We start from the raw sequence: 27,953 nt of genomic DNA on the forward strand, positions 1-27,953 counted from the left end.
GATGGATTCTGTACCCATTCTGTTAAAATAAACATTTTGCCTTCTGATAAATAACTTCAAGGTGGTGATGAAACTGTTTTGGTTAAAACCTCAAAGGCTACACCATTCCGCCACTTCCTGTCCTCTCTGATTGGAATATTGGCCCTTGTTTCCTCTGTTAATACAGGGGGACCTCCAGAAGGTCATGGTAAGGTCACCAAGGGACACCATAAGGACAGCTCGAGGGCCAATGGTGCAGTCAGACTCCCTGAAAACGGAGATCAGACATCAGGTCACAGTCAGGTGAGCTGGAGCAGAGCCAGGTGGCAAACGATGGGCCCTGTGATTCTGGCTGAAACATCTGAATCAACCAGGCACGTCTGAGCTGTAATGAAGAGCACTGGCTCAGAAAGTCTTTTATTCGATGTAGTTCTCTTTTTCCTGATGAATCCAGAGAAGAGGAAGTGGCCACACTTTCTAAGCCTCCCTCTACCAGGGGCATGGGATGGCTACATGGAAACTTCATTTCCTGGGGACCCACAAAATGAGAAAGTGCCAAGATTGTTAGGTGAACAGGGGAAGAAACAAGCACAAGTCAATATTTTATCCAAAGGGAATATTTGATTCATGTCTACTGCACAGATGTAAGCTCCTCCAGCACAGGCAAGTATCAGTGTTTGTTCATCACTGATTCCTCAGCACAGGGCTTAACATAAAAGGGATTTTTACCTTCTGCAGGTCCCTCTGTGTTAACAGAGGAATTAAGGGCCAATATTCCAATCAGAGAGGACAGGTAGTGACAGGATGGTTCAGCCTTTGAGGTTTTAAACAAAACACTAGAATGAATTGCAAAGCATCACTTCCTGAATCCAGTCACTGTGCAGAAGGTAATGGTGACTTACACTTACTTACAAGTAAATAGTCACTTATCCCAAGGCTCCACCCTTCCATTCCAACCTCTTCATACAGTCTCCCCAGGAGGTAGAGAGTGGAGAAGAGATGGATGTAACACCCAGGCCTACAGATCTGCCTAAAGGGCTGGCAGTAAAGGAGAGGGACAGTCATTTATGTCACTCTAGATGCAGGCCTGGCACCTGAGGCCAAAATGCCTCAAGATCCTTTGTCTCATGCCTACCATTCAAATTCCTTAAACGAAATTGGAAGCATATTTTAGAATTCTATCACCCTCTTAGAGGATTTCAAATTCTCTCACAGGTTCACGTGAGTTCCTGGAGGGGAGACCTTCCTAGGACAATAATGTGAAAAAAGGGAAGACATTTGGCAGAGGATCATCCTGAATGGGAAGGATGCCAGCTCCCATGGTTTTGCGGTCATTGAGGGTTGTTTCCCTGAATTAAGTTACAACCTTCTCTACTGCCTTACAGTAGGATTCTAGATGAATGGTGAAAGCATAACATGATCAACAGATCATATCTCAGTAGCAACAGAGGTCACTGCAATGTTAGTGTGCCTTTGGAATGAATGTCATTCAAGGATATGTCCATTTTAGAGAGAGAAATTCCTAATGTGGCTGCTTGTATCAGTATTCATGTTATCTCATTTAATTTTTTATACAGTCTTTTGAGGTCATTAGTATTGTCCACATCTTAGAGTGGATGAAACCAAAGCTTGAAGAGGATAAGTTATTTGTACAAAGTTTATGATTACCAAAGATGAGACAGGAATTATCTATGTTTCAAAGCCAGTGCAATTGGGTGGTAAAACCATGAAGTCAAGGAATATAAAAATTGTTGTTTCTATTGGTTTGTCTCTTTTCCATGACTGTTTTAATGCAGACATGGCAGTCATGAAAAGTTTTTAAACAGAAACCTTGGGATGGTCTGTAATTTTGGTTATCAAAGTTTACTATTTCCAGTCAAACATGATTATTTAACAGTGCTTTCTTCCACCTCAATCAAAATGATAAACAACAAGAAGAGAAAGTATAAGTGATTTTCACTGCTTCTTCAATCCAAAAGGGAAACCAAAAAATAGAACAGAAATAACAGTTGAAGCAAGTCCCAGTGATCGGTCTTTTCATCTACTGGGCAAATGATCAAACTATCTATTCTGAGGTGACAACTCCCCATTGTGTTTACAGGAAGTTTCACTGGGGGATTCAGTGCCTAGATCGGCAGAGTGCTCAGCAAGGGTCAATGCCCAATGATTTTACTGTGCTGGTACACTTGTAAGTCACTAGACGAGCCATTTGGTTAAAATGAGTCTTGCCTCCATGCTCATTGTTATCATTTTTCCATGAACTGTTTCCTTCTCCTCGGTACCGCTGCAGGGCTCTATTGGGAGAAGGGCAGACAATTGAAGTCAATCCCAGTAGGTGACAGCAACATTAAGAGACACTATAAAATGTCCAGTGATTTTAATCAATTCCTCTCTCTTGCTTTTTTAAAAGTGGAGATATAATTCACATATCAGAAAATTCATGATATGAAAGTGGACAATTCGGTAGCTTTTAGTATTTTCACCGAAAGTACAATGATGGCTGCTGGTGGTTGTGGGAAGGGAGGAATGGGGAGTTATTATTTATTGGGACAAATGTTCAATTTTATAAGTGGAAAAGAATTCCAGAGATAGATGGTGGTCATGGTATACAAAATGTGAATGTACTTATCACTGAACTGTACACTTTAAATGGTTAAAGTGGTAAATTTTATGTTATGTGTATTTTAACCACCATTTTTAAAAACAACATGATCAAGAGAGTGAAAATCCAAATGACAGAATGGGGAAAATATTTGCAAATCACATAGCTCATAAATGTATAATATCCAAAGTATATAAAGAACACTTACAACTCAACAATAAAAGGATAAATAATCCAATTTAAAAATGGGCAAATGATTTGAATAGACCTTTCTCCAAAAAATATATAAACACAGCCAACAAGCACATGAAAAGATATTCAACACCATCATTCATTAGTGTTAGTGTTAGTCACTCAGTCGTGCCCGACTCTTTGTGACCCCATGGACTGCAGTCCATCAGGCTCCTCTGTCCATGAGATTTTCCAGGCAAGGATACTGGAGTGGGTTGCCATTTCCTTCTCCAGGGGGTCTTCCCAACCCAGGGATTGAACCTGGGTCTCCTGCACTGCAGGCAGATTTTTTACCAACTGAGCTACATTAGGGAAATGCAAATCAAACCACAAGCTGGCATGTCTACCTACCAGCCTGGATATCATTTCAAAATGGAATAATGAGATGTCTTAGAATGTGGAAAAATCAGAATCTTCATATGATGCAGGTGGGAAAATAAGATGATGTAGACACTGTGAAAAATAGTCTGGAATTTCCTCAGAAAGTAATACATACCAATTCCTATGTATACACCCAAGAGAAATAGAAATACATCTTCAAGCAAAAACTTGCACACAAATGTTTTTAGCAGCATTACTCATAATAGCTAAAAAAGTGAAAAAAACACAAACGCCATCAATTGATGAATAAATTTTCAAAATATGGTATATTCATACATTGAACTATTAGCCACAAAGAGGAGTGAAATACTGATATGTGCTATACTATGCAAAAAACCTTGAAGATCTTATGCTAAATGAAAGAAGCCAGGTACAAAAGGTGGCATATTTCATGATTCCATTTCTGTGACATGTCTGGAACAGACAAATCCATAGAGTCCATATGGAGATTATGGGAACTGAGGTTGGAGGGAATTGGAACTAACTGAGAAGGACTGATGCTGAAGCTGAACCTCCAATATTTTGGCCACCTGATGTGAAGAACTGACTCACTGGAAAAGACTCTGATGCTGGGAAAGATTGAAGGCAGGAGGAGAAGGGGATGACAGAGGATGAGATGGTTGCGTGGTATCACCAACTAGATGGACATGAGTTTGAGCAAGCTTCAGAAGTTGGTGATGGACAGGGAAGCCAAGGCATGCTATACTTGAACTGAGACTAACAAGTACATGGCTTCTTTTTGGAGTACTATGGATGTTCTGGGCTTCCCGGGTGGTGCTCGTGATAAAGAACCCACTTGCCAATGCAGGATAGATGTAAGAGACGCAGGTTCAAACCCTGAGTTGGGAAGATCCCTTGGAGGAGGGCATGGCAACCCACTCCAGTATTCTTGCGTGGAGAATCCCATGGACAGTGGAGCCTGACAGGCTGCAGTCCATAGGGTCGCACAGAGTTGGACACGATTAAAGTGATTTAGCACAGCACAGCAATAGTTGCATAACACAGTGAATATACTAAAACCCACATAATATTCACTTTAAAATATGAGTTCTATGTTAAAAGAATGCTATATATTAAAAAAGAAATGAAACATAAGTAAAGATCAATTTCTGTATCATTAAGGTAAGTAGTTGAGACAAAGAAAATCTTTGTGCTGTTGAGAGAGCTTGCATATATATGTGCCTTTGGCTTTGTTCCACAGGAAGAGCATCTCCACCTGTGAATACTACTCCCAGAAATGAAAACATGATTAGAAAAGATTCCTGCCATGATAATGATGATTCTAATAGCCAAATAACACAGGAGCCAGGCAATGTTCCGACCTTCTTACAAATGCTCCTTCATTTACTCTTCCCAACAACACTGCGACAGTGGTTCTCCAAATTGAAGGCGCATCAGAACCACCTGGGGGTCAGATTGCAGACCTCTATCCGCTAGTGTCTGAGTCATTGGATCTAACATGGGGTTCCAGAATTTGCTCTTCTAGTAAGTTCCCAAGTGATGTCGATGTTTCGGGTAAGGGGACCCATACGGAGAATGACTGCCCCAAGGGACGGGTACTACTGCATGCCCCATTTTACAGATGGAGATGGTCACAGCAGTTCAGTTCAGTTCAGTTCAGTCTCTCAGTCGTGTCCAACTCTGCAACCCCATGAATCACAGCACACCAGGCCTCCCTGTCCATCACCAACTCCCGGAGTTTACTCAGACTCATGTCCATCGAGTCGGTGATGCCATCCAGCCATCTCATCCTCTGTCATCCCCTTCTCCTCCTGCCCCCAATCCCTCCCAGCATCAGAGTCTTTTCCAATGAGTCAACTCTTCTCATGAGGTGGCCAAAGTACTGGAGTTTCAGCTTTAGCATCATTCCTTCCAAAGAAATCCCAGGGCTGATCTCCTTCAGAATGGACTGGTTGGATCTCTTTGCAGTCCAAGGGACTCTCAAGAGTCTTCTCCAACACCACAGTTCAAAAGCATCAATTCTTTGGCGCTAAGCCTTCTTCACAGTTCAACTCTCACATCCATACACGACTACTCGAAAAGCCATACCCTTGACTAGATGGACCTTTGTTGGCAAAGTAATGTCTCTGCTTTTTCATATGTTATCTAGGTTGGTCATAACTTTCCTTCAAAGGAGTAAGTGTCTTTTAATTTCATGGCTGCAATCACCATCTGCAGTGATTTTGGAGCCCAGAAAAATAAAGTCTGCCACTGTTTCCCCTGTTTCCCCATCTATTTCCCATGAAGTGATGGGATCAGATGCCATGATCTTAGTTTTCTGAATGTTGAGCTTTAGGCCAACTTTTTCACTCTCCTCTTTCACTTTCATCAACAGGCTCTTTAGTTCCTCTTCACTTTCTGCCATAAGAGTGGTGTCATCTGCATATCTGAGGTTATTGATATTTCTCCTGATATTTCTCCACAATTTTGATTCCAGTTTGTGTTTCTTCCAGTCCAGCGTTTCTCATGATGTACTCTGCATAGAAGAGTACATTAAATAAGCAGGGTGACAATATACAGCCTTGACGTACTCCTTTTCCTATTTGGAACTAGTCTGTTGTTCCATGTCCAGTTCTAACTGTTGCTTCCTGGTCTGCATACAGGTTTCTCAAGAGGCTGGTCAGGTGGTCTGGTATTCCCATCTCTTTCAGAATTTTCCACAGTTTCTTGTGATCCACACAGTCAAAGGCTTTGGCATAGTCAATAAAGCAGAAATGGATGTTTTTCTGGAACTCTCTTACTTTTTCGTTGGCAATTTGACCTCTGGTTCCTCTGCCTTTTCTAAAACCAGATTGAACATCAGGAAGTTCACGGTTGGTATACAAAATCAATGGTGGTGCCAGATGCCTCTCTAAAGCGAAGAAATAAATGTGCTTCAGGCCGGCAGAGCTTAGAAAAGGAAGCTAAGCTTTGGAGACTTTGCTTTTGTCCTGCACCCCTAGCCCCCATTAGTCACTCAGCAAACTGGACTCTGGTTGCCAGAGGGCATGAGGAAAATGAAGCATGAGCACTGAGGAAATGTGAGATAAGGAATCACAGCTCCCCAGGGCCAGGCTCTGGAATTTACCTGGTGTCATGTGAAAGGAGGAAAAGACAGGTGAGCCACACAGAAGGCATGCTGCCTGAAATGGGTTGGATCTCTTTCCACCCCCATCAGCTTCCAGGAGGGTGATTTGCCTTGAACAGGCTAAACCTGAGAAAACTGTTATAATTTTATGCTCAAGCTACACCAAGCAAAGGACAGTGAGCACAAGGTCAGAGCTTAACTAATTCTTGTTGATTGATTTAATGAATTGGCTAACTGTTTAATCCTACAGGAAAAGCAATGTTAGAGTAGCTCAGAAAAGTAACTTATTTCATAAATGTCTTCATATGAATATCAACAGTCTGTGATTATAAACAGGTTCTCATCCATAAAATTATAAGTGATAATAACTGTTGTTGTTTAGTTGCTAAGTCGCGTCCGACTCTTTTGTAACCCCATGGACTGTAGCCCACCAGGCTCCTCTGTCCATGGGATTTCCTGGGCAAGCATATTGGAGTGGGATGCCATTTCCTTCTCCAGGGGATCTTTCTAGCTCAGGCACTGAACCTGCGTCTCCTGTATCAGCAGGTGAATTCTTTATCACTGAGCCACCAGGGAAGCCCAAGTGATAATAAACCACTTTACAAATGGACAGTTGCCTAGATAATATTTCTTAAGAGTAATTCTTGGCTCATTAAATTTAATCAACTTGGAGTGGGTTGTTATATTGGGGACAGCTGTTAAGTGGCCTCAGGGTTTTGAATACTACTATACAAGATTTGTTCATCCCCCTAGGATTTAAAACTTTCAGAGACAGGGTAAAGAATCATATCCTGTTCCCCAGTAAGTAAAAGAAATCTAGACAGATGCACGCAAAAATATGTTCTCAGAGATACTACATTTTAAGTAGGAATCTACCAACTGCATTTTATCAAAGGCAAAGCAAAGGATTGATCACTTAGCTAAAATATGACTATTTTAATAATTGCTGTTAAGTCACTTCAGTCATGTCCAACTCTGCGCTACCCCATAGATGGCAGCCCACCAGGCTCCTCTGTCCTTGGGATGCTCCAGGCAAGAATACTGGAGTGGGTTGCCATTTCCTTCTCCAGTTTTAATAATTAGCACTTATCTAAGTCCATCTAGTCAAGGTGTCATGTAGTCATGTATGGATGTGAGAGTTGGACTATAAAGAGGGCTGAGTGCAGAAGAATTGGTGCTTTTGAACTGTGGTGTTGGAGAAGACTCTTGAGAGTCCCTTGAACAGCAAGGAGATCCAACCAGTCCATCCTAAAGGAGATCAGTCCTGGGTGTTCATTGGAAGGTCTAATGTTGAAGGTGAAACTCCAGTACTTTGGCCCCCTGATTCGAAGAGCTGACTCAATTTGAAAAGACCCTGATGCTGGATAAGATTGAAGGCGGGAGGAGAAGGGGATGACAGAGGATGAGATGGTTGGATGGCATCACTGACTCGATGGACATGAGTAGGCTCCGGGAGTTGGTGATGGACAGGGAGGCCTGGCATACTGCAGCTCATGGAGTCGCAAAGGGTTGGACACGACTGAGTGACTGAACTGAACTGAAGTTATTTGGCAAATAAATGGCATAGAAGAGTAGAAATAAGAACAAATGGTTAATGCTTTTATGTAATACGTTACTTACCAGATTTTGTATAAATAGATGTTACAGTTTCTTGCTTAAATGACCTTCTCCCATATTTCTCTGGCACTTAGATATTTCTTAGCCTAATTTTAGTTTGGGGGCACATTTGGAATTTTAAAAAGTCCAAGCTTTCTCCAGGGCATTTATATCACATTCCAAGAAACAAAGGAGCTGCCACTCCTTGGAGGGCAGCCCCAGATATAGACAGTTATGCAGTGGTAGGGTTTTTCCACTCTGTGCCCCAAGGGCAAATGTAAAACCCATATATTAGATGATGTATTCAGATTTCTTGAATGTATGACTGTTGAACTCCATGGTATATTTTTAAAAAATTTTAACCTCCAGTCATTTCCAATACTTGATAACCACCTAAGACCTTTGGCCTCTAGCTGTGTCTGAGAGAGGAAAGCTTCTATTTCCTCAAAGATCTTAAAACTTTAAAAGAATTGATTTTTCTAAATTGTATGGGGTGTCCAGGACCATTCAATAGGGAAAGGATAGTCTTCAACAAATAATGCTAAGAAAGTCAGATATCCACATGCAAAAGAATGAAATTGGACCCTAAACTATACCATATGAAAAGGTTAACACGAAATGGATAAAGACCCAAACATAAGAACTAAAACTACAAAACTTTAGATGAAAACACAAGCAAAGAGCCTCATGATACTGGGCTTAGTAATAATTTTTTTGATATGATACCAAAAGAATATGCAACCAAAGAAAAAATAGATAAACTGGATTTCATCAAAATTTAAAACTTTGGTGCACCGAAAGACAGTACTGATTTTATGAAAAGGCAACTCACAGAATTTAAGAAAATATTTGCAAATCACAATCAGATTGGAACCTGTGCGATGCTGGTAAAATGATGTAGACACAGTGGAAAACAGAGAAAAAAATGAACATAGAATTACCATATCCTGCAAGTCCACTTGTGAGTAGATCCCCTAAAAAACTGAAAACAGAAACATGAACATTTGTACAACAACATTGACAGTAGCGTCATTCAACATAGTCAAATCTGGAAAAAACCCATATAGTCATCTGGGGATGCCTGGAGAAACAAAACATTTATCCAAGGGTATTTTAATCACCTTCAGAAAAAGAGAAACTCTGACACACACTGCAACATGCATTTAGTACATCATGAGAAATGCTGGGCTGGAGGAAGCACAAGCTGGAATCATGATTGCCAGGAGAAATATCAATAACCTCAGATATGCAGATGACACCCCCCTTATGGCAGAACGTGAAGAGGAACTAAAAAGCCTGCTGATGAAAGTGAAAGAGGAGAGTGGAAAAAGCTGGCTTAAAGCTCAACATTCAGAAAACTAAGATCATGGCATCTGGTCCCATCACTTCATGAGAAATAGATGGGGAAACAGTGGGAACAGTGTCAGATTTTATTTTGGGGGTTCCAAAATCACTGCAGATGGTGATTACAGCCATGAAATTCAAAGACGCTTACTCCTTGGGAGGAAAGTTATGACCAATCTCGATAGCATATTCAAAAGCAGAGATATTACTTTGCCAACAAAGGTCCATCTAGTCAAAGCTATGGTTTTTCCAGTGGTCGTGTATGGATGTGATTGTTGGACTGTGAAGAAGGCTGAGCGCCGAAGAATTGATGCTTTTGGACTGTGGTGTTGGAGAAGACTCTTGAGAGTCCCTTGGACTGCAAGGAGATTCAACCAGTCCATCCTAAAGGAGATCAGTCCTGGGTGTTCACTGGAAGGACTGATGCTGAAGCTGAAACTCCGATACTTTTGTCACCTCATGTAAAGAATTGACTCAGTAGGAAAGACCCTAATGCTGGGAGGGATTGGGGGCAGGAGGAGAAGGGGATGACAGAGGATGAGATGGCTGGATGGCATCACCAACTCGATGGACATGAGTTTGAGTGAACTCCGGGAGATGGTGATGGACAGGGAGGCCCAGCATGCTGCGATTAATGGAGTTGCAAAGAGTCAGACACGACTGAGTGACTGAACTGAACTGAACAACATGAATAAACCTTTAAGACATTATGTTAAGAGAAATAAGCCTAAGATGACAAATATTACATGATTCCATAGTGGTTGCCACAGGCTTCTGGGGTGGGGGGCGGGCAGCGGGCAGGGAGAAATGCAGTATTATTGTTTCATGGTACCGTTTCTGTTTCAGAAGACGAATATGTTCCAAAGATGGGTGATGGTTATGATTGCACAACAATGTGAATGTACTTAATGCCACAGAACTGTACACTTAAATAAACATTTTTTATGCTATGTAGATATTAACATAGTAAAATTACATGTCTGATTGTGCTTCTAAAATGCTTATCAACTTAATCTTAGGTACAAATTAGTTCAGAAATCCAGTGAATCATGGCTACATTTTAATTTAAATGATTCAAAATATGCGCAGAAGAAATGTGGGACCAGACATGAGGTAATGATCATTTTTTTCTAAAAGGGATTTTCTAGAATGAATATGTTTTTATGCAGTAAAGGACAAACATGTACAATGTTTGACTTGTGTTTCCTAAGTTCTTAGTTATGTAAATTAGTATTTAACATATAAACCTATCTTCCTCCATTTAAAACATTTCGCTGTCATTTAAATCCTGACATTCAATATAAATTAAAGTAGAAATCACTGAAGTAAAAGTCACAATTCCTAAATCTCCAGAAAAGGACCTTTTCTTAAATCTTAAATTTCTTTCCTTAAATCTTTTTTTTTATGTTCTCAAGACCTGTTTATTTTTTTAATATAAATTTATTTATTTTAATTGGAGGCTAATTACTTTACAATATTGTATTGGTTTTGCCATGCATCAACATGAATCCACCACGGGTGTACACCTGTTCCCCATCCTGAACCCCCTGCCACTCCCTCCCCGTACCATCCCTCTAGGTCATCCCAGTGCACCAGCCCCAAGCATCCTGTATCATGCATCGAACCTGGACTGCAGATTCATTTCACATATGATATTAATGCATGTTTCAGTGCCATTCTCCCATATCATCCCGCCCTCGCCCTCTCCCACAGAGTCCAAAAGACTGTTCTATACATCTGTGTCTCTTTTCCTGGCTCGCATACAGGGTTATCATTACCATCTTTCTAAATTCCATATATATGCATTAGTATACTGTATTGGTGTTTTTCTTTCTGGCTTACTTCACTCTGTATAATAGGCTCCAGTTTCATCCACCTCATTAGAACTGATTCAAATGTATCCTTTTTAATGGCTGAGTAATACCCCATTGTGTATATGTACCACAGCTTTCTTATCCATTCCTCTGCCGATGGACACCTAGGTTGCTTCCATGTCCTGGCTATTATAAACAGTGCTGCGATGAACATTGGGGTACACGTGTCTCTTTCAATTCTGATTTTCTTGGTGTGTATGCCCAGCAGTGGGATTGCTGGGCCATATGGCAGTTCTATTTCCAGTTTTTCATCTTTCCTTAAATCTTAAATTTCTTACATCTCGAGAAAAGGCCCTAGATACTAAGGAAGAAGAGCGGGAAAGTAAAAGCAGTTACTACCTGTCATTTTTCCTTTTTTCTTAATTAAACTAAAATTTTCTGTAAGCAACTCGTTTCTGTTGGTTTTGAGGGAAACCTGAGAGACAAGAAGAACCCCTAACTGGGGAAGACAGGAGAAGGGTATTACAAAATGCCACCTCTTCTCTGGAGGCCCTCCCAGCCCTTTGCCTTCCTGAGATTTCGGCAGTGACCAGAGCGCCACGTTCTCTGAGGAACTGCGATTCTGCTCCTCAAACCCAGTTTGTACCACCCTTAACCCTGGAGGTAGGCTTGAGAGCTTTGCATTCCTCCAGCCTGCCGCACCTTCGCTGTGGAATAAGCGGGAGCCCCTGGAGAAGGAAATGGCAATCCACTCCAGCACTCTTGCCTGGAAAATCCCATGGACAGAGGAGCCTGATAGGCTACAGTCCATGAGGTCGCAAAGAGTCGGACACGACTGAGAGACTTCACTTTCACTTTCCTGGACTCTGAGACAATTCTCAGTCCTCCCGAAGACTTTCACCAAGAACTCTAGGATTAGGACTTAAAATTTAAACAATACGAAACAAAACCCTAGGGAAGGAGGCACAGGGTTACGCTAAAAATCCACTTGGGACCCCTTGCAAGCCTCTTTTAGTAAACCACCGACCAAGCGCACGAATTCGATGTAATTCGTTGATCCGGGTCCCCAGGGAGGCGCCGGCCGCCCTCCTCAGTTCTGCCCAGTGGGCCCCCCCACCTCCCCCAGCTCGCTGCTGTGGGGTCCCCTGCGGCTGGCACCTGGACAATTTGGGACCAGCCTTGTCAAGCGCCTAGAGTCCCAGCACAGGGGCCCCGCCTATATGAGGCTCAGCCAATCGCGGGGCCTGCGAGCGGTGGGCGGGGCCTGCCGAGCGCAGTCCCGGAGCCTTAAATGGGAGGTCTTGGTGCCCACAACCCAACTTCAGACGCCCCGGGAGCCGGAGCCGCCGGTTGCCCCTGTGCGGCAGCCCTCGCCACAGGTGAGCGCCACGGGCTGGGACATGGCGCGGCGGGGTCACTCCGGCTAGCAGCGCGACTGCACCCTTGAGGGTTGAGGGCGTGGGGAGGGTTTCCAGGAAGCGCCGGTCTGACAAGGCAGTATGACCCCCGCTAGCTGGACTGCAGAGCGTTTGTCGGCACCGCGTCTACATACTCTGTCAGCGGAGGGAGTTCGCTGGGCCCGCCCCTGAGCTGGGCCCGCCCTTGGGCTGGGCCCGCCTGCAGCGCCGGAGGGTGGCTCGTCCGGGCCGCTGTTTGAGTCCCAGAAGAGCCTCACCCTGTCCCGCGCGGAAACCACATCCATAGACTTCCCCTACTGTCCTTTTATAAATACTTGGGAATATAAATGTTTTTAGTCCACCATAATGGCTCAAAGAAAGATGGCCTTTTAGAAAGATTGGTTTAATCAGATACTCATTTCTTCTGCCTTCCTAGGTTTTTGAACATGAATCCTTCACTCCTCCTGACAGTCCTTTGCTTGGGAATAGCCTCAGCTGCTCCAAAATTTGACCACAGTTTAAATACACAATGGGAATTGTGGAAGGCAGTACACAGGAAACCATATGACTTGGTTGGTAACATCTGAAACTGAACATCTGAAACCCTGCAGAGAATGGTCCACGCTCTTGGGAGTTTATAGCAGATAGTAGTCTCTTGAGGCTGGCTCTTATGAGGGCAGTAACTTCATGGCACCTGTCACTGAGTACACTATGAGCATTTGCCCTGTCATGTGGGCGCTGGAGAACAGCTCCCAAGAGTACAGAGCCATCTCTGGCCATGGTCCCTCTTCCTCTTTATATACAAATCCACTTGGTGACGGTGTTTGCTGTCGCTTCAGTCATGTGCAACTCTGTGACCAGGCTCCTCTGTCCATGGGATTCTCCAGGCAAGAATACTGGAGTGGGTTGCCATACCCTCCTTCAGGGGATCGTCCCAACGCAGGGATTGAATCTGTGTTTCTTGCATCTCCTGCCTTGGCACAGGAGTTCTTTACCACTTAGCACCACCTAGTGAAGCCCTTGGTGAGTTGGTTTAAAATAGAAAAAAAGAATATAGGCTACCTGTTTGCTCTAGAATGAAGAAGGATGGAGAAAAGCAGTGTGGAAGAAGAATATGAAAATGATTGAGCTGCATAATCAAGAATACAGCCAAGGGAAACATAGCTTCAGCATGGCAATGAATGCCTTTGGTGACATGGTGAGTGTGGCATGAATTTTTTGTGCCTTCTCTCCTTAATGCAAAACAACCTCTTACTTTTCAACATTCTATTTCCTTTTCCTTGAAGACCAGTGAAGAATTCAGGCAGGTGATGAATGGCTTTCAAAGGCAGGAGAACAAGAAGGGGAAAGTGTTCCATGAAACTATCTTTGCTTCGATTCCCCCATCCGTGGATTGGAGAGAGAAAGGCTATGTAACTCCTGTGAAGAATCAGGTATGATGGTATTCAGCAGATTTCTCTCCAAGAGTAAAGCCAAATAGGAGCTGCCATCCTTGCTATGATACACTGTGCAACAACATGCAATTCACTAGGTTTTAAAAGCATTTCCAAATATATGGGCTACTGTCAATGTCTTGCTATTTGTTTTGTAAATTATGCTTTTAAATTTTGTTTTCAGGGTAAATGTGGTTCTTGTTGGGCTTTTAGTACCACGGGTGCTCTTGAAGGACAGATGTTCCGAAAAACTGGCAAACTTGTTTCACTGAGTGAGCAGAACCTGGTGGACTGCTCTCAGCCTGAAGGCAATCGGGGTTGTCACGGTGGCCTCATGGATAATGCCTTCCAGTATGTTTTGGACGTTGGAGGCCTGGACTCAGAGGAATCTTATCCATACACTGGATTGGTAAGAGGAGCTCCTTGTTATCAAAGTTGAACACTTTAGGGGAAAACAGATATCATGTTTAGAATCCACATTTTAGACTGTAGAATCTTTATCTGCAGACTGTCAGAACTGTCATTAAAATAGATAGCCTTGCACAGTTCTCTGTTTAGCTACTTACCATGTGTTCATGCTGTTGCTTCAATCATATCCAACTCTGTGTGACCTTCTGGACTGTAGCCCACCAGACTCCTCTGTCCATGGAATTCTCAAGGCAAGATTACTGAAGAGGGTTGCCATGTCCTCCTCCAGAGGATCTTCCTGACCCAGGGATCGAGCCCGCATCTTTTACGTCACCTCTATTGGCAGTCAGGTTCTTTACTACTAGTGCCACTTGGGAAGCCCAGATACTTACCATAAAGCTGTTAATATTTCTATGGTATGTGGAAATATACATTTGTTGTTGTTGTTTAGTCACTCAGTCATATCCGACTCTTTTGCAACCTTTTTTGGGCTCCAAAATCACTGCAGATGGTGACTGCAGCCATGAAATTAAAAGACGCTTACTCCTTGGAAAGAAAGTTATGACCAACCTAGATAGCATATTCAAAAGCAGAGACATTACTTTGCCAACAAAGGTCCGTCTAGTCAAGGCTATGGTTTTTCCAGTGGTCATGTATGGATGTGAGAGTTGGACTGTGAAGAAAGCTGAGCGCCAAAGAATTGATGCTTTTGAACTGTGTTGTTGGAGAAGACTCTTGAGAGTGCCTTGGACTGAAAGGAGATCCAACCAGTCCATTCTAAAGAAGATCAGTCCTGGGTGTTCATCGGAAGGAATGATGCTAAAGCTGAAACTCCAATACTTTGGCCACCTCATGAGAAGAGTTGACTCATTGGAAAAGACTTTGATGCTAGGAGGGATTGGGGGCAGGAGGAGAAGGGGACAACAGAGGATGAGATGGCTGGATGGCATCACCGACTCAATGGACATGAGTTTGGGTGAAATTCGAGAGTTGGTGATGGACAGGGAGGCCTAGCGTGCTGCGGTTCATGGGGTCGCAAAAAGTCGGACACGACTGAGTAACTGAACTGAACTGAACTGAACTGAGACTGTAGCCCGCCAGGCTCCTCTGTCTGTGGGATTTACTGGGCAAGATTACCACAGTGGGTTGCCATTTCCCCCTCTAGGGGATCTTCCCAACCCAGGGAGCAAACCCCTGTCTCCATGTCTCCTTCCTTGTAGGGATCAAACCCCCGTCTCCATGTCTCCTACCTTATAGGAGTAAAGGTGGATTATTTACTGCTGAGGCACCAGGGAAATATACATATCATTCTTTATAAGTACAAATTTCTCCTGAGTAAAGGTTTCTTATGGGCAGGTAGATTGAGAATGTCTGATTGAATAGACACAAGCTAATTTTTCCATTTCAAAACAGCCAATAGCATTTCATCTCCTGGGATGCTTTGTAACAAACTTGACTTGGAAATCATGAAGCTGCAGATTGTCTTGAACTTGTGTACCCCAGGAGGAGGATGGTATTAATCACGTCTCTTCCCCATGACCTTTAAAAGGTTGGCACCTGCAATTACAATCCCAAGAATTCTGCTGCTAATGAAACTGGTTTCGTGGACCTCCCTAAGCAGGAGAAGGCTCTTATGAAGGCAGTGGCAACGTTGGGCCCCATCTCTGTTGCTGTAGATGCAAGCAATCCATCTTTCCAGTTCTATAAGTCAGGTAAGTATTTGTTTATGTTGAAATTTAGGCAGAAAAATTGGAAAGTCACCATGACATACAGCAAAATTGACTCTGTGGTATGTAGAATTCAGTGTAAAATGTGAAGGTGTATAGATTTAATATAGTTGTTAATATTAGTATTTGTGCCTGATGTGTCCATTTGACATTACTTGAACCATGTCCCCATGATTTTAAGCACTTCATAAATATATCTGAATGGCTACTTAATTTGATTCATATAGCTTGATTTACTTTTTTCTAGTTGTATGTGCTCAGTTGTGTCCATAACTCTTTGCAACCCCATGGACTGTAGTCCACCAAGCTCCTCTGCCTGTAGAATTTTCCAGGCAAGAATGCTGGAGTGGGTTGCCATTTCCTACTCAAGGGGATCTTCACAAACCAGGGATCGAACCCACATCTCGTGAGTCTCCTGCATTGGCAGGCAGATTCTTTACCACTAGCACCACCTGGAAAGCCCTGTTTATGGCTGTAGCCACCCAGAGTTTCAACTGTTAGACCTTCGAAATTTTCCAAAGAATTTTGCTACTGTAATTAAAACTAGAAAGAACTTCTTGGCTGAAGTAATTTTGTGTTGTGTGTTATTTCCCTAGGCTGAATGTCCTGGAAGTAAAATGATAAGATTTTAAGGAATGTTCTTTTATGTCTCTTGACATGTTGTTTACAAAAGAGAGTATGCCGTTTGCGTATCTGCTAGTGTTAGATGAGGGCCTGGATCCCTAGCCTAGAATGAAAAAAAAAATCTTTTTTTTTTCTTATTTATTTTTACCTTTTTTTTTTTTTACTTTCACTTTATAATACTGTATTGGTTTTACCATACATTGACATGAATCTGCCACAGGGGTACATGAGTTCCCTATCCTGAACCCCCCCCCCACCTCCCTCCCATGATCTCGCTGGGTCATCCCAGTGCACCAGCCCCAGGCATCCTGTATCCTGTATCGAACCTAGACTGGGGATTCATTTCTTACATGATGATTTGGGAGAATGGCATTAAAACATGTATAATATCATGTAAAATCTTGTTTTTAAATCTTATCTAGATTTATATCATTTAGCTGAACTTTGAGATGTCTCCTTACCCTGATTAATAGACTTGGTCACTTGGAGGTCTTCACCCCAACGTTGTATTTTATTTTCCCAGGCATTTATTATGAGCCAAAATGCAAGAGTGAATCTGTGGATCATGCTGTTCTGGTAGTTGGCTATGGCTTTGAAGGAGCAGACTCAGATGACAATAAATATTGGCTTGTCAAAAACAGGTATAAAATGCCCCAAATACTTATATTTGAGGTTGAAAAGGGGAGTCCTTTTTGGAATCAGCATTTGAATTCAGGTCCTCAAATCCTTAAGTACACTTCTGAAGTCTTATGCCACTTAGGATGATCACAGACATATTAATGTTTGATTATAATATTAAGATACTGTTTGAAGTTGCCTAAGGTATTGATGTAGTTTTGGTATCATCTCATTTCTGAATCCAAACATTTTTTAAATTCTAAAACACATCTGGCCCCAAGAGTTTCTTTTTAACATCTCTAATTTTATAATTCTGTGAAAGCTTTGGGGATAGAAGTTATTTATACATTTAGAACTCAACCATGAACAAGAACAACTGCCTTTCTTGCTTCTTTCTGAATCTGTCTTGACCTCTGATGCACTAAGTATTAATAAATATAAATGTGTTTGATTCTTTGTATAAAATGAAAACCTTCTCTTCTTTCAGCTGGGGTAAACATTGGGGCATAAATGGCTACATAAAGATGGCCAAAGACCAGAACAACCACTGTGGAATCGCCACCATGGCCAGTTATCCTACTGTCTAAACCTCAAAGGCTGGATTAAGAACAATATTCAGAGGAAGGATATTCTCTTAAAACGGAGCAGACTATTGTGTGGGAATGAAAGACTTGAATAATTGAAGATCCAAGTTGTGATCTGAATTCTGTGACCTTTTACACTGGTGAAAACTTACCACTTCTTTCACTACTGTTGTAAATATGTTTGTATGATCAACTTGCCCGATGAATTTTGAACTTTCATGTTTTAAAAGGATGTATACAGTTTTACCTTTTAAAATAAAACTTTATTTCAGAATAGAGGTGGCTTTTTTCTGTTTTTAACACATTTTTAGAGTAAAAAACATAATTGGGCTCTCAAGACATAACTAATTATTTTTTGTTGTTGTTTAGTTGCTAAGTCATGTCTGACTCTTTTGTGACCCCGTGGACTATAGCCCACAAGGCTCCTCTGTCCATGGAATTCCCCAGGCAAGAATACCAGAGTGGGTTGCCATTTCCTTTTCCAGGGGGATCTTCCAAACCCAGGGATCAAACCCACATCTTCTGCATTGCAGGTGGGTTCTTTACCTCTGAGCCACCAGGGAAACCCCTAACTGAATGTGCCAGTGGTCTATTAGGAGAATGGCTGTGTGGCCTTCTGGTTCTTATAGTTATGAATATGCAGATCTTATGTTAGCTACCCATTGACTGTGTCTGACATCCCTTGAATAGAGCAAAATTTGACAGTCTAAAGGACAAGGGTAAGTCCTTTTGTACAAGAGTTGTTAAAAAATGAAATCAAAACAAAGCTAGCTTGGATTCTCTTTTGAGTCTCCTAGATTACTGAATGTGTCTCGAACTCTGGCCAGTTGTGTTTCTCAACTGGCCAGAGCACTGCTGTGGCTCTCCTAGGCCTCTGCTTAGATCCCAGTCTGGAGTTTTCAGGGAGTTCAAACATGAAGTTAAAGGGTGGCTGCTTCAAAATCTGGCCCTGTGTCCTTCCAGACTCCATACAGAGTGCAGGGCTCTGAGGGCAGAGAGGGTGGGAGGGGCAGACCCTGCACAGGCCATCATCACCATTGGACAGGGCATCAAACAGCCTCCTGAGAGCTCAACCTCCCTTCCCCCTACCCCAACTCAGGGGGAGGGGAAGCAGCTGCCACCAGAGCCTATGTTGGTGAAGTTTTCCACTCAGCACAGAACAAACATCAGTGGTGAACCCGAGGGCATCTGGCATCAGAATCAGGTCGAGAAGGGTGAGATTGCCTGGGTCACTGAGCCAAGATTTGGTGGGGATGGCCTTGGCTAGCTTCTGTAAGCCCTGGGGAGTCATGCAGGATCATAGTGCTGGAGAAGCCACTGTTGGCCACAGAGAGTGTCCTGGAGGTAGTGGCCAGATTCCACAGTGCAGTGTTGTCTGTAGTATTTCCAGAGTGCTTCTGCTATTATCCAGTGCATCAGCCACAGTAGAGCCCCGAGTCTCCACGCTTGCTGTGGCCACCACCAGCTGGGACCACTGGCTCACCACTTCTAGGAAGGAAGCCACATGGGGCCTCTTAACTACAAAATCTCAAGGGGATGTTTGTCTATTGCCACCTCCAGAATGAAGTTAGGAGGTGTTCCAGGTGGACTGTGGGCCTCAGGACCCCATGAAAAGGGGAGTGAGTAACACCAGAATCTTCCCCTTCACCTGGCTTGGCTGATTCCAGGATACATGACCGCCGGATCCCTGGTCGTGGTGGGGAACGCGGTAATGGGATGGGATAGGGGGTTGGTGCCGAGGGGGCAGTGCCAAGTGGCCGAAGAAGATGCAGAGAGGGGCATGGAAGGGGTGGCTCAGAAAGCCACCCACGATGAGTCATCTTTCTTTTTCTTTTTTTGAAATTAGATTTTTATTGGCATTTTCAATATTGACTTCGACGAGTCATCTTTCTGATGACTTAGAAAGCCCAGTAGAACAGGAGCTGGGGGACAGATGTGGGCAGCCCACTGGGGCCCACGTGGGCTGGGAGTGGTACCGACGGCTTTGCGGAGGTTGCCTGCAGGGCCAAGACAAGTGGTGCTACAGTGGGGTCCTCTGAGACCAGAAGGGAAGGGATGAAGAATTGAGGAGCTAGGGAGAAGGGAGGGAAGGATAAGGAAGGGGGAGGGGCAGAGGAAGCAGGGGGTGGCCTGCTGCGCAGGCATGCTAGGGCACTGCCCTCGGGAAAGAAGGTAAATTGTTTTCATAAGGAAATAATTCACATTTTAGAAAAGTGAACACACATGTATATGATTTCCAATCGAGAAAAGGGCCTTAAAGGTCATGATCGTTTGGCCCACGATGTTATAGGATATAACTCTGAAAATCAAAGTCCCAGAGCCTGTTTCTGGCGCGACTTGCTGGACTTCTAGTGAAGACAAGACAACGTGGCTACTTTGCAAAAGACCCAAAGCATTGCCAAGAATGTTTGTCTTCACATTCATAAGCAATGAGGGACAAGCACCCACTTTTGAGAATGGGCTTCAAAAGTAGTCTGGTGGCCTCAGAGGTGGACAGTAGGTGAATATCAAAAGTGATTGAAGACTAATTTACACCTAGGTCCCTAATTCCTGAATTTGATTTTAAAAAGAAAAACTCCCTATATTCTACAAGCTAAGGAAACACATAGTATTTACTGTCTTTGTGTTTAAAATTCTCATATTCCTATTCAAGGAAATAAAAAGCAAATGGAAGCATTCAGTTAATAGAATGCTATGAGGACATGAAATGGAGCACAATTAGGGTCTCAGCCCACAAAACTTCCAGCAGCCTCTAGTCAAATCCATCTGCACTGGACTGTGTGTCATGCTGGAGCCTCAGTGTGGCCACATTTCCAACTTCCTGACCCAGAATGACAGATGCGTTTGGAGAAAATATTTGTGGGTTTTGAGATAGTACGACCCAGTGTAGCCACAGGTAAATTTGGGAGGCTCCCAATCTGAGCCCCTTCGACTGGTTGGGGCCAGATTGAGACACCAGAATTGTAGCATCCTCTGTGTCCTGGTGACGCTGTGGATGAGACATTCCCTATCCTGAGGAGAAGATGGTGTTATTCAAGGGAGGTGGTTGAAACACCAGAAGGGAGAGAAACCTGACGTGGACCCAGAGGATCCAGTCAATGTTATTGTTGTTGTGTTGTTTAGAGACTAAGTCATGTCTGACTCTTTGCGACCCCCCTGGACTGTAGCCCACCAGGCTCTTCTGTTCATGGAATTCTCCAGACAAGAATACTGGAGTGGGTTGCCATTTCCTTCTCCAGGGGATCTTCCCAACCCAGGGGTCAAACCTGGGTCTCCTGCAATGCAGGCAGATTCTTTACCACTGAGCCACCAGGGATGCCTGAGTTGATCAATAATACAGGATAAAAGGGTGGGTGTCTGAGCATAGAATTCCCAGGTCAGAACCCTTAGAAAAGAGAAATGACATTTAGAGAAAGTGGGAAGTGATTAGATTAAGGTGCAGGAGATGGGATTTTAGGTTTTCAGGACACACACAGGTTTTTAGGACACAGGGGAACCAGTGGGGCATGCAGTGAAAAGACTATTCTGGTTATTCATTACTGTAAAAATAAACCATAAGCAAACATAGCAGTTTGGAAAAAAAAAAAAAAAACCCTAAATTTCCAATTTCCTGACTGAGCTTAACTACACTGTTTTCCGTTGGAAGTCTTTCATGCATGCGGGAATCGCTAGCAGTTCTGACAGGCTGACATCCAAGCAGGCTCACTCATGTGGCTGTCCTAGATGCTGTTGTTGTCTGGCATTCAGCCCTGGCTGCCAACCAGAGTACCTGCATGGACCTCCCCATGACTTGAGCTCCCATGGCATGAAGGCTGGCTCGGAGAGGAACATCCCGAGAGAACAGGCCAGAATGCCTAACGAGAAACTGCAAGGCTGCTTTTGACCTGACCTTAGTCCCAAGTGCAACCTCTGCTGCTTCACTGCATTCAGAGCATGTTGCCCAGGTTCCAGGGGAAGGGGTTGATAGTGCACCTCCTGGTGGGGTAAGGCAAGGTCACTTAGTAGAAGAGCGTGTGGGATGGAAGATGTGGTTGCAGCCATCTTTGGAAAATGCTATCTGCCACCTGCAATCTCTGAAAGTCCACTAGAAAGGACTCCTTAGTGTCTGTCACCTTGCTTCACTGTGACAGGCTAGTTCATACTGCTTTCATGTAATCTTGGAAGTACAACCCAAGACTCTAAGAAAATGCCTAGGTGCTGACATGAATGAAAATGTGAAGACCTCTCAGACGTCAAAAAATTAAACAGATATTAGAATCTTCTGCAACATTCAAAGACATTTATATTTATTTAAACTCTGAAAAGTTTGAAACTATCTGTCGTAAAAGGTTTTAAAAATAAGCCAATTGACATAAATCAAATAAAGCTGAAAACGAATTTTGATTTTAGACAAATGTCGCCATACCAGTGAACCAAGGATATTGCAGCCGTCAACCCCTCAGCCACTAAAAGCTGCCACCAGCTGTGAACCTGAGGGGATTTGGGATGGAGAAAAACAGGATACCAGACCTAGACAATTAAGGTACAAATCAAAGAACTGATTGCAGTGAATACAGATTCTGGCATCTCCCCAAACATAGAAAAGCACTAAAGTAATTAACTGACTTCCTTCATGGCTCAGAGGATCAAGAGTCTGCCCACAATGTGGGAGACCTGGGTTCGATCCCCAGATTGGGAAGATCCCTTGAAGGCGGGTCATGGCAACACACTCCCGTATTCTTGCCTGGAGAATTCCCGTGGTCAGAGGAGCCTGGTGGGCTACAGTCGATGGGGTCTCAAAGAAGGAGGTGCAACCAAGCGACTAAGCACACAAAGTAATTAACAGTTATCTTTTGATGCTGACTGTGTGTTAGTCACTCAGTCGTGTCCGACTCTTTTCAACCCCATGGATTATAGCCCCCTAGGCTCCTCTGTCCATAGAATTTTCCAGGCAAGGATACGGGAGTGGGTTGCCATTTCCTTCTCCAGGGGATCTTCCTGATCCAGGGATCAAACCTGGGTCTCCTACCTTGCAGGCAGTTGCTTTGCTGTTTGAGCTACTAGGGAAGCTACCTGGGGTATTTTTTTATTTGCTTGTTTTGTTTTTTGCAAAAACTCCTATATATCCTGGCTCCTCCCTTACCTCTTCAGAACAGTCGTTCAGAGTTATCTGAGAGGCTGTCTCTCCTGCTTAAGTCTGTAAGTAAAGCATAATTCCCAACTTTTAGGTTGTGCTTTTTTTTTCTTCTTCAGTTGACACAATAATCTGGTCTGAAACATAAACTTACTATCAGAAACTGAAAAGTCAACAGAGGATTCCTCCCTAGAGCCCTCAGCGGGGATGTAGCCCTGCAGACACTTTGGTTTGGAATTCTGGCCTCCGGGAGTGAGAGAGTAAATTCCTATGACTTTAAGCCATAGTGTGTCGGGTATGTCAGCCCCAGTGCAGCCCTGGCCTGCACAGCTCACCTGTGCTCTCCTCTGCAGCCCAGACAGCCCAAGAGGACTCACTGGCTCAGGACCACCCAAGACGAGTCAGACCTGCTGAACACAGAGGGATAACATCAGGAATCCCTCAGCTCATATCCCTCTCAGCCTTTCCTTGCAATTCTTCAAATGGTACCGTCCACAAGGCAATAGTCGGCTAAGGAGAAGCTGAAGAAATCCTACATGACTTAGCAGTGGATTTAAAGATCAGCAAGTGGAAAAAAAGGCACAAGAAGTTTGGGTATCTTTTCCCTTCCTCACAAGTCCTCTCTCATCTAAATCTAAACACTGGTCAGTGTTTCAAACCAGAGATAGTTGATACCTCATAGAAAGACATTCTCACACATTAAAATGCACCAAAAACAAGCCTTGCTTCCTTCTCTTTGTATTTAACGTGAGAATTAAAGTTATTAACTTGAAAATTAATGTCTTCTTTACTCAGTGGCACCACTTTTACTTGATGACATCAAATGTTTCCTTTTTTTCTCTGTGGGGGAGGCAAGATCGTAAGAAAGATATGAAGGAAACATGGGAGTTGATGCAATAAGACTTAATATTAACAATATAAATGCGCTAAAAAAAGTAGTCATGACACAAAATGGCCTAACTCACGCTGGGAAATACTTTTATGGTCTTTTTTGACACTGAATTCCCGGTCTCTAGCAATAGGAGTTTTTCTCTGACTCCTGGGTTGACTTTTGTTTTCCTTTGGTAAGGGGTAGTCCTGGCCTGCACTTAACTGGCCCACCACCCTCATTTTCCCTGGATGTCTTAGGAGCCTTTTGTCACATGACTTTTATCACAGTCTGTCATACTGTCCTGAGTATCATTCTAACTTCCAAGAAGAAGATAGCTTCCTGGAGACAAGCTGCATTTCCAACAAAAAACCCTTGTGTTTCTGAGAAACTCTTTTATTAAGGAACAGGCCAGAGAACATGGTCTCAGGTGGAGTTAACTATTCACCTGGTGAGAACCAGAACTTACCTTTTATCTCTCACTTTTCCATCTATCAAATGTGCACCAGTAAATCAAAACTACAGTGAGGTATCACCTCACACCGGTCAGAATGGTCATCATTAAAAGTCTACAAATAACAATTGCTAGAGAGGGTGTGGAAAAAAAGGAACCCTTCTACACTGTTGGTGGGAATGAAATTTGGTACAACTACTATGAGAACAGTATGGAGGTTCCTCAAAAAACTAAAACTAGAGTTACCATATGATCCAAAATTCCTATTCCTAGGCATATATACAGACAAAAGTATAAGTGACTTGCTGTTGCTAAGTCACTTCAGTCATGTCCGACTCTGCGCAACCCCATAGATGGCAGCCCACCAGGCTCCCCCATACCTGGGATTCTCCAGGCAAGAACACTGGATATTCCTCAAACACCTATGTTTTCTCCATACTTACGGCTTTTTTGCTTATCACCATCAATTTTGGTGGAGATGATGACATTAACCTTCTTATGGTGGTGAACTAACAAAACTCCAGTTTGACTACTCCGAATCCATTTTCTATAGTATAAGTTGTTGTTGTTAGTTTGCGCAGTCATGTCTGATTCTTTACTACCAAATGGGCTGTAGCATGCCAGTCCTCCCTGTGCCTCACCATCTCTCAAAGCTTGCCCAAGTTCATGTCTATTGCATCAGTGATGCCATCCAGTCATCCCATCTCGTGATGCCCTCTTCTCCTTCTGCCCTCAATCTTTCCCAACATCAGGGAATTTTCCAATGAGTCAGCTGTTCACATCAGATGACCAAAATACTGGAGCTCCAGCTTCAGCATCGGTCCTTCCAATGAATATTCAGGGTTGATTTCCCTTAATATTGACTAGTTTGATCTCCTTGCTGTCCAAGCAACTCTCAGGAGTCTTCACCCCCACCACAGTTCAAAGGCAACAATTCTTTGGCGCTTTGCCTTCTTTACGATCCAGCTCTCAGAACCGTATGTGGCCACTGAGAAGACTACAGCCTTGACTATATGGACATTTGTTAACAGAGTAATGTCTCTGCTTTTCAACACACTATCTAGGTTTGTCATTGCTTTCCTTCCAGGAAGCAATCACCTTCTGATTTCATGGCTACAGTCAATGTCCACAGTGATTTTAGAGCCCAAGAAGAGGAAATCTGTTGCTAATTCCACATTTTCCTCCTCTATTTGCCATGAAATAATGGGACTGGATGCCATGGTCTTAGTTTTTTTAATATTTAGTTTTAAGTCGGCTCTTTCACTCTCCTCCTTCACCCTCATCAAGAGGCTCTTTAATTCCTCTTCACTTTCTGTCTTTAGAGTGGTATAATCCACATATCTGACGTTGTTGATGTTTTTCCCACCTATCTTGATAGTATAAGTAATATTTACTAAAATGCATATTGATTATGTTCCTCCATTGCTGAAAACTCATCAGTGGCTCCCTGCTGCCCTCAGGACGAATTTCAAACTCCTTAACCAACTCAAAACACCCTGTATGAGTTAGGCCTTGCTTACCCCTGCAGCCTCACCTCTCACTCCCCCTCCTCACATTCTACTCCCAATTGAATTACCAGCTGTGCCCCTAGGAAATCATACTCTACCAATTCTCAAATCTTTGCTCTCTCACCTGCTAGTGCATATCCCTCTCACTTGCCTTCTCCATCCTTCCAAACTTTCTAGTTTCTGGCCTCACTTTCAAGTCTCAGTTTAGATGACATTTCCACTGGAAAACCTTGCCTGAATCCTTACCTTTAGAATGGCAGCTCCTTTAAATGGCTCCAGAGCAAACATACGGTACTTTATCCCTAGAGCCCCCATCGAAGTGAGTAGCAATTAAACACATGTCTCGCCCACCAGGCCCAAGCTTTTTGAGGGCAGGGACTTTGTCTACTTCACAGTTAAATCACTAGCATGGGTTCATGCTGTGTGTGTGTCTGTTTCCCCAATCAGTTGTATTTCTCTGGAGAACTCTGACTGAAATACAGACCCACTTTATAAATCCACCCTCCCTCTCCCACTTTCCCTCCATATCTTTCTCATTTGTATTCTCTTCCTTACCAAAAAAAAAAAGTGATTAGCTTTCATTTCATGAAAGTGAAGCCAGAGAATAAGTTCAGTTCAGTTCAGTCGCTCAGTCGTGTCTGATTCTTTGCGACCCCATGAATCGCAGCACACCAGGCCTCCCTGTCCATCACCAAATTCCGGAGTTCACTCAGACTCACGACCATCCAGTCAGTGATGCCATCCAGCCATCTCATCCTCTGTCGTCCCCTTCTCCTCCGCCCTCAATCCCTCCCAGCATCAGAGTCTTTTCCAATGAGTCAACTCTTCGCATGAGGTGGCCAAAGTACTGGAGTTTCAGCTTTAGCATCATTCCTCCCAAAGAAATCCGAGGGCTGATCTCCTTCAGAATGGACTGGTTGGATCTCCTTGCAATCCAAGGGACTCTCAAGAGTCTTCTCCAACACCATAGTTCAAAAGCATCAATTCTTCAGCACTCAGCCTTATCCACAGTCCAACTCTCACATCCATGCATGACCACAGGAAAAACCATAGCCTTGACTAGATGGACCTTAGTCGGCAAAGTAATGTCTCTGCTTTTGAATATGCTATCTAGGTTGGTCATAACTTTTCTTCCAAGGAGTAAGCGTCTTTTAATTTCATGGCTGCAGTCACCATCTACAGTGATTTTGGAGCCCAAAAAAATAAAGTCTGACACTGTTTCCACTGTTTCCCCATCTATTTCCCATGAAATGATAGGACCAGATGCCATGATCTTTGTTTTCTGAATGTTGAGCTTTAAGCCAACTTTTTCACTCTCCTCTTTCACTTTCATCAAGAGGCTTTTGAGTTCCTCTTCACTTTCTGCCATAAGGGTGGTGTCATCTGCATATCTGAGGTTATTGATATTTCTCCCGGCAATCTTGATTCCAGCTTGTGTTTCTTCCAGTCCAGCGTTTCTCATGATGTACTCTACATATAAGTTAAATAAGCAGAGTGACAATATACAGCCTTGACATACTCCTTTTCCTATTTGGAACCAGTCTGTTGTTCCATGTCCAGTTCTAACTGGTGCTTCCTGACCCACATATAGGTTTCTCAAGAGGCAGGTCAGGTGGTCTTGTATTCCCATCTCTCTCAGAATTTTCCACAGTTTATTGTGATCCACACAGTCAAAGGCTTTGGCATAGTCAATAAAGCAGAAATAGATGTTTTTCTGGAACTCTCTTGCTTTTTCCATGATCCAGGGGATATTGGCAATTTGATCTCTGGTTCCTCTGTCTTTTCTAAAACCGGCTTGAACATCTGGAAGTTCACAGTTCACATGTTGCTGAAGCCTGGCTTGGAGAATTTTGAGCATTACTTTACTAGCCTGTGAGATGAGTGCAACTGTGCGGTAGTTTGAGCATTCTTTGGCCTTGGCTTTCTTTGAGATTGGAATGAAAACTGACCTTTTCCAGTCCTGTGGCCACTGCTGAGTTTTCCAAATTTGCTGGCATATTGAGTGTAGCACTTTCACAGCATCATCTTCCAGGATTTGAAACAGCTCAACTGGAATTCCATCACCTCCACTAGCTTTGTTCGTAGTGATGCTTTCCCAGGCCCACTTGACTTCACATTCCAGGATGTCTGGCTCTAGGTTAGTGAAGAACATGTTAATTCTATTCAGGTTAAAAGGAAACAAAAGGCCAAAGGGTGCTAGCAGAC

The 27,953-nt window shown here is 43.3% G+C and overlaps 1 protein-coding gene and 1 pseudogene across 1 annotated transcript; one reads left to right on the plus strand and one right to left on the minus strand.

Moving 5' to 3' along the window:
* Window positions 12,283–18,079, plus strand: CTSL (cathepsin L). The gene is made up of 8 exons (XM_005684136.3): window positions 12,283–12,393; window positions 12,848–12,983; window positions 13,487–13,609; window positions 13,698–13,844; window positions 14,029–14,253; window positions 15,802–15,964; window positions 17,127–17,244; window positions 17,709–18,079. The coding sequence occupies exons 2-8, from the start codon at window positions 12,858–12,860 to the stop codon at window positions 17,806–17,808; spliced, it is 1,002 nt and encodes a 333-aa protein (XP_005684193.1). The 5' UTR covers window positions 12,283–12,393; window positions 12,848–12,857; the 3' UTR covers window positions 17,809–18,079.
* LOC102188045 lies at window positions 18,875–19,625 on the minus strand (annotated as a pseudogene).

This window comes from Capra hircus, chromosome 8, assembly GCF_001704415.2.
Source record: "Capra hircus breed San Clemente chromosome 8, ASM170441v1, whole genome shotgun sequence".
Lineage (NCBI taxonomy): Eukaryota > Metazoa > Chordata > Mammalia > Artiodactyla > Bovidae > Capra > Capra hircus.

Coding starts and splice junctions, on each gene's coding strand:
- CTSL (XM_005684136.3), top strand. CDS start 12,858: ATGAATCCTTCACTCCTCCTGACAGTCCTTTGCTTGGGAATAGCCTCA. Junction 14,254..15,801: donor CTTATCCATACACTGGATTG/GTAAGAGGAGCT, acceptor GACCTTTAAAAG/GTTGGCACCTGCAATTACAA. Junction 17,245..17,708: donor TATTGGCTTGTCAAAAACAG/GTATAAAATGCC, acceptor CTCTTCTTTCAG/CTGGGGTAAACATTGGGGCA.